This window comes from Oxyura jamaicensis, chromosome 14 (assembly GCF_011077185.1).
Source record: "Oxyura jamaicensis isolate SHBP4307 breed ruddy duck chromosome 14, BPBGC_Ojam_1.0, whole genome shotgun sequence".
Lineage (NCBI taxonomy): Eukaryota > Metazoa > Chordata > Aves > Anseriformes > Anatidae > Oxyura > Oxyura jamaicensis.
Window position 1 is genome coordinate 1,892,573 of NC_048906.1, and position 12,530 is coordinate 1,905,102.

Consider the following 12,530-nt stretch of genomic DNA (forward strand, 5'->3'; position numbering starts at 1 on the left):
GGGAAGCATCGCGCCGCAGGGCAGGAAGGTGACAGTTCCTCTCTGCGGATCTGGTGGGACCAGACCCCGACACCGTCTGCAGAGCTGCAATATATATTTATGATATTTAGAACGGGAGAGACTCATCTGGCGTTGAGCTCTACTTTTTGCCAGCTCTGAGCATGCAAAACAGAGGAGGCAGAGCCTGAAGCACCCAGTGCATTAAATAAAAGGAGTCAGGAGAGATGCACGTGTCACAGGAGCCTGAGCAGGGCAGGCTGCGAGCAGGCTGCTCGGCTTCCCCGCACCTCCACGGGCAGGGAGTGAGGCCCCGTCTGGCTCCCGTCCTCCACGTCCAACGCTGGGGCTCAGCTCACCTCGTGCTCCTGGGCAGCCCCTGCAGCCCGCGGGCAATGCAGCACACGCAGCTCTCCAGGGACCAAGACCACCTCCAGCTTCCCTTCCAGCCGGCACCACCACAGGACCTCCCCAGGTCGGGTGTTAGGCATAACGCGGTGGGCTAACCAAGACAGGTTAAGACACCCGGAGCTTTTATTTCCCGACTGGCTTCAGCCTCATGCAGAGCTCAGGAATCGGTTCCCCCCGATGTCCCTGCCTGCCTTGCTGCTTGGGGACAGGGCTTTCTTTGCTCCTTCTCCCCATCTGTGCGTGCCCAGCACGAGGAGCCTCGCCTCGCCGCAGCCCCAGGCTGCCACCACCACCTTTCTGTGCAAAGAGACTTTTCTGTGGCTGTTTATATTCTCTGACTCCTCCGTTTTTACACTTTGCCGGTGTATAAACACGGCATTCTCACCTTGAATACAGTCACTTGTAGGCAGCCGCATTTAATACCTTTTACAGAATTTTAAGCCAAATCACCGCTAAGTCAGGCAACAGCAAGGAGCTGGGGGTAAAGCAGCTGCAGTAGCAACGGAACTCTGCAGAGATAAAGTAGAAGAGAATATAATCATCGCAAAAAATATATATAAAAACCACACGGCTCTACAGGGAACATGTTCCCAACTGAAATAATAATAATAAGAACCCTTTTCCTCCAGCTTTAATTGGTCATTTAATGAAAAAGGACTGCGGATTAGTGTGGCATTTTATTGAATCTCAGTCCTGGCACAGGCGCACGGGAGGAGGTAAGTATGAGATGCACATGTGGAAACAGCTGGAAACTTGGCACGGGAGCCCGGCATTATTATTTCACATGGTTGGGAGCCCTGCACGTTTTCACATCGGGCTCGGTGTGCGACTGCGGATGACCGGGGGAGGGTTTGCGTTGCAGCCCTGTGTCGTAAGGGGCTTTTTTTTTGGCGTCACAGCCTACCCACTTTGGGGATGTAAAGCAGTAACTCCACCATCCAGGATCTTTTCACCCAATATTCACATTTCTGCTTACACTGACGTTTACCCTTCTGCAGCTGAGTGACTTCAACTGTTGCTGTTTGGAGAAGCTGAGCTATCAGCTGGAGAAACGAACCACATCCCGCAGAAAGGAGAGCGTAACTAATGCGATGCTTTGCTTTCCTCTAATGCTCCGTCTCCACAAAGCTCGCTACCGTCCCGCTACCCAAGCGACTCAACCAGGGAAGGCTGAAGGCTACATCACTGTGTAGCTCCTCATCATCTCCAGTGACCTCATCCCCCTCTTCCTAGGAGTTTCCTAGAGAGGCAAAGCGTTTCACAGCAGGTCTGGCTCACTGTGTGTTAATTCAGTGGGGGCAGTTCCTCAAGGCGCACCCAGAGCCCCCTTAGCCTCCTGTACCACAAGGTGCTGGCGAAAGCAGCACGTCCCTGGAGGAACTGTGCACAGCCGGGAGGGCAGCAGCCCTGGGGGGACACACAAAAGGCTGCGTGAGAGCAGAGCGGGACGGGGGAACCGCTCCTCAGACCTCGCCCACATGGGAAAGGTGCAGCTGGCACGGCTCCCGTATCACCTCTGCGCTGGGAAAGAAAAAAGTCACTTTGTTCCAGGACAGAATCCAGACAGGGACCCACAGGAGCCCCCGCGGACAACAATCACTCCCTGCAGAGCCAAGGTCCCGCTCGGTGTTTGTACAGCCCGCGGCGTGCCAGGCCGTCAGGCTCAGCGGCGTTCCTGGGCACGGCAGCACGGCCGCCAGAGGCGAGGCTGCGCACGACGCGGCCTGCGGCGGGCACTAAGGCCCCTCGGGGGGGTTGAGATTTTTCATACTATTTGCAGTTAAAAAGAGAAAATGTAATTCCTACATTCAGCACATGGACCAAAACGTACGAATGCGGCAATGGAAAATGGAAGTGAATTGAGGCCTGTATTTTTGGAAGGGGAAAGAAAGGAAATGTAAAAGGCCCTGCTTAGTACATTGCTCATGAGGTTTAGGTTTTACTACGTTACACACACCTCCTCTGCTCTGCTGCCATGCAGCTTTTTCCTGTAAGTACCTCCTGGCTGGACAACCCAGGTAAGAGAGGTTTGAATAACATATTTTATAGAAGTTTCATCTGCTTTCTCTACATAGAGGATTTCTTTTTCTCAGCTCTTCCAGCAGAAGGTCCTCAAAGCGCCCATCCTGCTGTTCATGTTTCTGTCTTCTCTTACGGAGTCAGCAGAGTTTTTTTCTATAAACTTACACATCGTACCTGGAAAACACACGGTTCTTCTGGGTGCACCACAACTGCTGTTATTTGGGAGGTTTGGTGCCAGTTTTCAGAGCTTTTAGGGCACAGTCGCAGCCTGAGCAGTTTCTGTGCTGGTGTCTGGTGGCACCGTGGTGCTGCCGGTCCCCTGCTGGAGTTAAAACATTCCAAACGCAACGTGCAGCCTCAGAATGGTCATCTGAGACAGCCAGACGGACAGATGCCAGGGAACAGAGATGCTTGGAGGGGGAACATGCCCCGATACTTGCACTGGTGTTGCCAGGGGTTCTGCCACGTTATCAGGTATGATGCTCCTTAAGTCTTAAACGTACCAGGCATGTCGCTGTGCAGCACACCGGGATCTCACTGCACTCACCGCATTAACACGGAGCAACACAACTCATGCACAAGCGATCTGAATTTTAGATGTACCCCTTGGGCTACAGGCTGTCCTGACACTCAGATACTTTTGGAGTTGCTTCAAGGAATAATGCAGGAAAACACTGGGCTTTACAAAACAATCTCAAGAGGACAGTGGGATTGTTATTTTTTTTTTGACTAGTTATTATGTGGTAAGCACTAAGAGCGTGCTTTCCAAACAGAGACCCCACTATGGAGAGCTTACACAACCTAAACAGAATAAATAACCTTCATGCCACAGCAAGGAGGAAAAAGCCTTTCCTTTGATTATTCTTTATTAAGAGCAGTGAACGCTTTCCACTGCTGCCCAACGGTGAAGAACAATTGTCTTTTACTACAAACAACTGCCTTCTGCAAAGCCCAAGACATCCTTCTACCAGGAAACCTGACCAACACAAAGCCCCAAAACTATGAGCACTATTTTGTTTTCTGCTTGTTATTTCTTAACGACGCTGAATCCACCTGCAGCCTGCCAAAAATCTGCCCATAACACTTTTTGTACCAGTGGCACTGCACGGCTCAGTTCTGGGATATGATGGTGGGGCTCCTACAAACACCCACCATCAACAGCAAGTCAAATACTTAACAGGAGCATTTTCATCAGCTGGAGGACAGAAAAAGCTTTAACAAATTTGTCTCCAGCTTCTGTACAAACAGGACGTCTTTGCATTGGAACGACACCCCCGGGAATGAATTCTGCCATCACACTATCTTCTTGTTGGAAAGTTTTTCCTAATGCTTAACCTGAATTTTCTTGAGATTAAATCATATTCTGCCATTTGGTCCATTATTTCCTCCCTTCTCCACAGGGACGCAGAAAACAGATTGTTACTTTCCACTTTGCGGTAGGTTTCCACATACTCCAAACCTGTTTGGATGGCCAGCCTTCCCTCCTGCTCTCACCCCATGCAGATCTGTTCAGGCGGTCGCTGCAGGACGAGGTTTCTGCAGGTCCCTCTGCTGCAGCCTTGCCAGTTGTCTGTGTCTTTCCTGAATTAGGATGCTTGGCTTAGTGGGAGAGTGACACCATGCACGTCAAATGCCTGCTCACCTCCTTTGTACGGTGTTTTCCTTTTTTTAATGCTGAAACGTCACTGCTGGTCCTCTTCTGGTGCTGCACACTTGGCCCCAGAGGCTGCCCTGGGAACTTCTCTCTGATCCATCCCATCCAGGGCAGGTGACAGCTCCTGCCCGCTGGCAGCACCATGCATTCCCCTTCTGTCTGCTTGGACCCAAATCAGCAGGATCGCTGTGCTTTTAGACCTCCTCCTCCGTTGTACTCACACAGCTTGGTGGCACCTGCAAATTTACTGAGCACATCACGCTGCTCTTTCCAGGCGGCTGGAGCTCCTCTTAAAACTGTGCATTGCATTAAGTTTGGTCAGACCTAGGTTAAATTGCTCTGATGGATGTAGGGGATGCGGAGTCAGTAACAGGCACCTGACCACCAGCTCCTCACCGAGGGACAAGCTGTCTTTGTCAAGAAGGTCCTAGCTCACTTTGCACTCGCGTGACGGCGTTATCAGCTGGGCGATGGACCAAAGGCAGTCCTGTCCGAGGCAGCTGCTGAGAAGCCACTGAAAAAGGTCGCAGAGGTTTCCGCACGCCGTTGCTGCTGGCTGTTTGTGGGAGATTTTCCCCTTCTGCAGACAGGAAGAAGCCACGCAGACAAGGTTCTGGATGGGTTATGTCCCTGCCAGAGCTAAATGAAGGGCTTTAATTCAGAGCTAGAGCACCCACAGGATGGCGAGACGTACGAAACAAAGAGGGGATTTAGAAAACAAATGAAAAGACATATTATATTTAGATAATAAAATTAACATCATGAAAATTGTTTCCTGGAAAATAATGCCATGTTGCATTGCATACAATCAAGGCACTACTGGAAACAGTAATTAAGAGGCAGCCAACTGCTAATTGCACTTCAGAGGTGGGGCAGTGCCGTGGCTCCTCCTGTTTCGGAGCTGGGGCCATGCCGGTGGCTCCCCGCAGTGCCGACCCACACCAGCCTGGCCACGGGCCTGGCTCTCCCATGCTTGGGCTCTTCAAAGCAAATCCTGCAGCTACAGCCTAGGTGGAAAACTTCGCAGGAAGCCCGCGGCGAGGGAAGGCGTCGTATGTCAAGCAGTGATGAGGTGCAAAGAGGAACCTGTCACGAGCAGCACAAAGGGACGGTAAATATCTTCCCCCAAACTCCCCGGGCTTTTCTGCAGGCTGTCAGAGCTGGATATGTCAGGTCCTTAACTGACCGCCTCCAGCGAACTGCAAAACCAAGCCGCCGGCCGGCTGCTCGGAAGCGATCGCGCAGGCTGCGAACAGCGGTGTTAAAAATCCAGAACTTTTAAAAACAAATTAAACATAATCCGGAGGCTGAAGTAACTTGGTTTTATGGACTCCATAAACTACTGTATGGGGTTTGCACAACTTGCCTGACTCCACAAACTTCTTCTGGGGTTTCGGCTGCTGGTTTCTCATCCTTTCCGCGGCTCTGCGGGACTCAAAGCCAAGCAGCGAACATCCTTCCGCAGGCTCCGGCAGCTCCGAGCAGGACGGCCAGCTTTCCCGAGGATGACAGCTGACACTAAGTACACTAAGTACACAGCTCACAGTTTTCAAACAAACGTTCAGCCACTCCAAAGGAGATTTACTTCCATGCTTACGCGTGTGTTTGCATGCTTAAACCTAAACAGCCATGCTTGAAAATGTTTGCTGCTGTGCGTGTTACTTGTGTTCCTGCTGTTTTCTACATGCGTCATCCCCAGATCTCAGAGGGTATTTTTTTTCTCTTTTCTGCTCTTTTTCTTAATTCCACTCTTAAGCAGGATCTGGAACTGCTTCCCAAAGAGCAGCTTGCGCTAGGAGGCTGTGTGAACACCCTGGTCTTGCTAAGAATTTGTGGTCCCAGTCCTCAGCATCCGACTCAACCTCATGGCAGGGAGGGGATGAGCACCTCTGCTGACCAGCGCGAGAGACCCACACAGCTAATTACTGCTCATCAGCTGCTGTGGACAGAAGCCTCTGCACGCACGCACTCCACCAGCCCCCAGCTCACAGGAGCACTTTGGGGAACCCTTCAGTGAAATAAAAAAAAAGAAAAAAAAGAAAACAGATGCGAACGAGCCTGTGTTACTTCCTCTTCCTCCTCCTCCCCAGGCTGCTCCCATACATCACCGTCACTCAGCACGCGGCCGGTGTCCGCTGACAGACGGCGCTGGCGTGTGACGGTGTCTCTCAGCACCAGCACGGCCAGCACTTGCCCACGATGCATGAGCATTTATGCCCTTTCCCTGTTTGTTTTTAAACCTGAGAACACTTTGTATTTTAAGGCCTTGGGGGTATTCCTGCCCAGGAAACAAATGGCCTTTCTCTCATCTCAGAAATGCTTCTCTCTGCGGGCACAGCCTTCTGCTGGGTGACCTGGACTTCTCTGCTGCTGGAGCCCTCCTGAAATGCAGGAAGGTTTACACCAGCAGCTCCCCTTCAAACATCTGCACCCTCATTTAATGCTGTGCGCCGTTGCTGGCTGAAGTTTTAACCTTTGCTATCGTCTTGCTGAGGGATAAGCATACCTAATGCAGATTAAATGAAATTCCAGCACACAAAAACTAGCGGGGTAAATATAAAACCATAGCCAAAGAGCGATGGTTATGTCATCACTGAGGAATCTAAAAGGCGCCTAAATGAAAATACCACAAAGAAAGAAAACAGAGAAGTTTGGGGCAGGGGGAGAAGAGAGAGGGAAGAGCACCAGGAGAGGACACGAGAACAAAGATAAAAGCCTGCCACAGCCTGAGATGGGACTGCCTCACGCTACTGCTGTAAGCCCCAGATTTGCAAAATCCCACCTAAGTTCTCCTGGTCACACGACTGAGGTTTTGCAGAAAAGGCTACGAGTCACTAAAGAATTACATTTACGAGTTTTCCCCCTATTCCTTCTCAATGTAAGCTGCCACCTGCCTGCTGGTACCATGCGAGGATGCTACATCTGCATGCAGGCAGGCAAGCAGCAAAAGCATCTGCCGGGTCCCCAGGGGCGTCCCCGGGGCACTGAGGGTCCCAGCAGGTGGCAAAGTGACCCTGCAGGACATGGGCACACTGTGGGGCAGATTCTGTCCCGTACGGAGCAGCGAACTCCCACTGAGCCACCACGCCTGGGGACAGGTGCTGTCCATGTGCCTTCTCAATGTGTTCAGCTCTTGTTATTGCTGAGAAACAATTAAAAAGCCTCACATAAAATTTCCAAGAGTTTCATTACACTACCAGCAGACATCCTTTAGGAATACAAATTTTTTTTTAAAACATAATTAACTTAGCTGAGGCTTCAAATATCCATCCCCCCCACCCCAAGCACATTGTAAATTCACATAAATTGTTTTTCCTGGTTCAGGGGACACACACGGCTCAGGACACACAAAGGCACGAACCTGGAAGGCAGCGAACCACATCAGCCAGTCCAGGCGGTAGTGGTAGGGGGTTATGAAGCACGGGCGCCTCTTCAAGTCCCCGGGCTTGCACTTGAAGTCGTACTCCTCCCAGACAGCGGCGGGGTCATTGGGGTCCGGGCTGGACGTACCCTGAAGGATGACTTCTGTTCTCTCCTTGGTAATGCTGTGGGACACGACATCAGACTGTTATTTGTCTCGAGTCTTGTAAAATACTGGTTCATGAGAGTCAGCACAGCCACTGGGGCCTCATGGTATGGTTTGATGCTGCTGGGTCCAGCAACAGAGAAGCTGTCTGTCTGGCAGCCTTTTATCTTTCCAGCAGCAAATTACATGGAAAAGTCCATCTTTCACATCTTTCCCTCATTCCTCTCTATCATGCTGCACTTGTGCTAGGCCAAGGAGGGACTGTAGCCCAGAAAGATGAAAGCCCAGAAGGATGTAGCCCAGAAGGATTTGCTACTGAAATTGATTGGTCCGTCTTTCTTGACCTTGTCCTTCTCAAGAAAGAGAGAAAATACAACAAGCATTTCCCATGTCCCAGACAAGCATTTTCACCCTGGGCCAACTTGTCACTTTGTACCAGGTTTCTAAAGAAAATCTTTCTCTCGTTACTCCAACGACTCCCATGACAAATGAGCTCTCTGACTACAAACTCCTCATCATACGAGAAAGTGGAGATGAAGGATGGTCACTAAGTGCATCCCCATCTTCTCCATCCTGGCTGCAAGAGAGGTCTCACTGTTACTCAGCAGGAGCAGGAGGTACCCTGTGAGCCACTGCAAATCAAACCAAAAAAGGAGAAAATGAAAACAAAACAAGCTCCCCGTACCTGGTGGATGTTTAGGAAACTGGGTTAAAAAGCACCACAGCCTTACAGCAGGTCACGCATATTCCCTGTGCTGCTTGGTTGACTTTCTCTGCACAGCAAGGTGGCAGAGCAGCGGGGATGGCAAACTCTCCAGGCCACGGACACCACGGGAAACCATGACTGTCAGGTTTTCAACGGCCTGTCAGGGATGCTCCTCTGCCCAGGAGGGCTGCTTTCCGTAACGAACATGTAACAGCAAAACTCTGCCTATCCACGCTGTCCTGCTCCCAACACCCTTTAAATTTTTTACTGCTTTGGTCCTTCCTCTCTCAGCCCAAGAAACTGAAAGTTAGGACACACTCGGGCTCCACCTTCTCCCCTGATGGCTTCCAGTGATAGATGCTTCCAAGCAAGGAATGCTGTACATCCCAGCTTATAATTGTTACCTACGTTTAATAGATTTCTGGATTCTCCAGCCAAGTTCCATATTATATGCTGGGCTGAGTTATGAGCCGTGGCCAGCTGCCCAATGGTTAGAAACACACTGTAAATCAGGGACACCAAATTACTAATAAAAGTATGTTCCTACTGTGTGATTCAAAATATGTCAAGTTTCACATAATCGTATATTCATTATAAGCTGCAATCCTCTTTTTATTGGTTTACATAGGCTGGAATTACAAACATATTACAGCAGCATTTCATCACATGCTCTTTAGGTTCTGGTAACTGTTGAAACAGAAACCATAGACTGAAGAAGAAAAAGAACAACAACCCAAAGAAAACAATCTCCTGTAGCTTCACCACTCCAGCCTTCAAAGAGGTTCAGGGGTTATTACTTCTTGTCTCAGAAAAGGAGAAACTTCAGTTTTTCTCACAACCTTTTTAGTGTTGGTATTTTTTATCTTTTTTTTTTTTTTTTTTATAGAAACGCCTGCTATTTGAAAAATTGGGGAAAGCCTCATACTAATGTGACGTGCTGCAGGTGTGCTCTGTACCTCCCGTGCTCGCAGTGAGACCCTCCTGTCCCAGCAGCCAACCTGCACCCTTGGAAAACCCCAACCGCTGCTGCTCCTCCTGCCTTGTCCTGAGCCCGCTAACCCCAGGGCAGCCCTCGGGGTCCTCCTGGGGACCACCCTGCAGCCCCACATGGGATTTCCTGAGCGGCCAGCAGCAGCCAGACCGCTGTTGGGCCTGTCCTCTCCATCTGTCTTGTTTTTTTGTGAGTCCATTTATACTTTAGTCTCCACAGCTTCCTGTAGCGATGAATTCCCCAAGTCACTTGTTGGAAAAAGCACTTCCTTTTGTTGGCCTTAAATCTGCTACCCAATAGCTTAAGTGAATATTTACATGAGGGAGAGCAAATGTGTGCACGGGAAGAGAAGTTCACCATAAATAAAGTGGGCTGGTGATGGTGAAGACTATCCACTGGATGAACTCTCCTACGGATATTTTCATCCTGCTATTACATTTGCTCCATCACTATAACGAGCTCACCGAAAGGAGCTCAAAGAAAACAAATTGCAATTTAATGGGAAAGAAACCTGCTCCTTCTTCTCCCTCATACGCAGATATTCCAAGTCTACTGGCTACTGGACAGGTTTCTGTTTAGCTTTAAGGCTATCAGACCATCCCACACACCGCTGACAGCAGAGAGCTGCACAACGTGCCGTTAAAATGGAAGTACCTCCCAAAAGCTCCGTAGGTGTTCACTATCCGGAGAGGGTTGAAGGAGGTGTTCATGACTTGTCTGGAGCTGAGCAGGTTGAGGACAACAGGGACGCTGAGGTAAGCAATCAGGAGCCCGAAGGAGATGTTCACCACTTGGCGGATGCAGCGGCCTGTTCGGGACACAAAGGCAGACCAGAGGAATGTGATTTTGCTGCCAGCAGCCAGCTCTGCTCCTGCACCCCCGGGGGCAGAGCTGGACCCCCCCCTAGGCTGGCCGGGACCCTGCTGGGTGCTCACAGCTGCTCGGCTCCATGCCTGGGGCTGGCGAACGCCCCCCGTAATCGAGCAGAGCTTGCCGAGGGCCACGCGCTATCGCTCGAGAGATCTGCCTTTCTCTAAATAGTCTGAGAAAGGGCTAAAAGGAAAAATGTCTAAAATGCAAGATTAATCATCGCTTCAGCGCGGGGGAAAAAACCCAGCTGGCACTCGCACCTTGCTCAGAGTCGCCCTCCTGGTCCCCAGCGTGCGTGGGCTGCCTCCGGCTCGCCCCGGCTTCGCTCCCGCACGTGGCCGCCCCGGGCCCCTGCCACCCAGACTCGTTTCCTGCATTTTCCTCCCTGTCACTCAGTGGCTCCATTCAAACCTCCCTGCTTCCTCTGCAAATCTCTGTTACTTATCGCTTGTGTATGAGACGTGTTACTTCACCAGCGCTCTGGTATTCGGTTTGCAGGAACAGCGCAGGATTCACGTGGCATTTCGGTCTGGAGAGAAACCCAGTGCAATCAGACAAATAAGCACAAGTGACCTCTGAAGGGCTCCCATGCTTATGGCCGTTTTTAATTTGTTTAACATTAACAGCCAGAGGATCAGATTCAAAGCAATAGCATGTAGCTTTCCCCCTTATCTCTGCAGGAGAGGGATGTTTATTTGAACCCCTCTCAGAAGCTATTAATAATTGTTTAGTCTGAGAACATTTCTGGAGAACCGTTTGGTTTGGAAAGGAGCTCGCTGAGATACCTCCCCTCGCCCCCTGCGCTGCTGCAGGGCTGCTGCGAAAGCGGGACGAGGCGGCCGGGCAGCGATTTGTCTTCGAGGTGAAGCTTCCAGCATGCAAGGAGCAGGCTTGGACACGGAGCACGGCACGACAAAGGCAGCGCCAGCAGCTCCGTGGGTCACAGTTTATGGCCGAGCTCATCCTTCACCTCCTGCAGCCAGCGTGGTCCCAACCGAATGGTGCACAGGATCCGGCCCCAAAAGCATCAGCACCTCCGACATGCCCACTGTGGTGTGGTGATTGCCATCACACCTTGGGGTGACAACGGCTTTGTCAGAGAAAAAAAGGGTTTAATACGGGAAAAAATACTACGGTAAGGATGGAGAAAGACTTGGAGAAGGAGCATGAGACATGAGCCAATGGGATCTGGATGGAGCAGACAGGAGCTGAGCACTAGTGGTGGGAATTAGAGGTCTCAGTGGGAATTACATGCACATACTTCGAGGATGTGGCCAGATCCTTATAAAATCAGGTCATGAGCAGGGCATGACTGGGTACCCTCCTGTCTTCTGCTCTTGTGACCCAGGGGTGAGTGCTCCTCTAAGCCTCTTGCCACACAGAGCATCAGTGCCAGCTCAACAGCCTCTACTTTGCTAGCAGAAAAAATATGCAGAAATCCAAATTCACCCAGAATATTACAGATACCCTACCCTTTACTTAAAGATTCCGCCCTTTTTTAAAAATCCCAGGACAGGGACACATTTTCACTCCAGAGCAGTGGTAACTGTGGATGGCTCTCCTTGCTTGGGGCAGCACTGGCTCAGTATGGTTTTCTGGAGAACATTACAGAAAAGGAGCAAGTTCCTTAAAAAAAAGAAAAAAAAAAAAAAAAGATCTGTCCCCCTCCTCATGGTGACACTCTGAGTGACATAGCAGAGAAGCACCCTTTGGCTTCTCCTGCAAAAAGCACAGTGCAACTTGAGTGTTGTTAGGGACTGAATGTAAAAATACAGTTGGTAGGAAAGCTGTAGGCTCCCACAGCAAAGCTACCAGAATGGAAAAGCTGTTTAAGATTTCTGGCAAAATACATACGATAGGACACAGAAAGCTTAATGACACTGCATTAGCCTTGCTGGAAGTAACCCCTCTGGTTAATAAGCTGTGTTTCTTAGTAGATGAGAAAGGACTAGAGACAGATGCTCTATCTTGCTGACATTTTTCACTCTTCTGACAGATGTTTAGTGTATTTAAAAATGAGCATCTGCGATTGTTGTTGATATTATAGGCAATTTGTTGCTTATATGCGGTTTATAAAAATACTACAAATACAACTCTACATCTGTTACGCAGCCCCATGAAAAATATCCCAGTGTTGCTTGTGCAGGCAATCTTCTGGAACCAGGCTGTTTGAAAACTCTCTTCCGAGTGGAACATCAGCCACATTAATCCCTTTTGTGAAGTTACAAACCCCCTTGTGTTTGCTTCTCTGTGTTCGTGGTATGAACAGGAGTTCACCTCCACCCTGTTTTTGGGAACTCCCCCCGCTGTGGCAGTGCCCACGCAGCCGCTCCTCTTGGCTTCTCCAGGTGGG

The 12,530-nt window shown here is 50.2% G+C and overlaps 1 protein-coding gene across 3 annotated transcripts in view; it reads right to left on the bottom strand.

Annotated features, from left to right (window-relative positions):
• LMF1 (lipase maturation factor 1) overlaps positions 1-12,530 on the bottom strand; it is a 181,113-nt gene that overhangs the window by 15,185 nt on the left and 153,398 nt on the right. For all 3 annotated transcript variants that reach the window (XM_035339731.1, XM_035339732.1, XM_035339733.1), the window contains 2 exons: positions 9,962-10,115; positions 7,446-7,629 (listed from right to left, as the gene is read on the bottom strand). In XM_035339731.1, the coding sequence (XP_035195622.1) occupies positions 7,446-7,629; positions 9,962-10,115 (338 nt within the window). The remainder of the gene's footprint in view (positions 1-7,445; positions 7,630-9,961; positions 10,116-12,530) is intronic.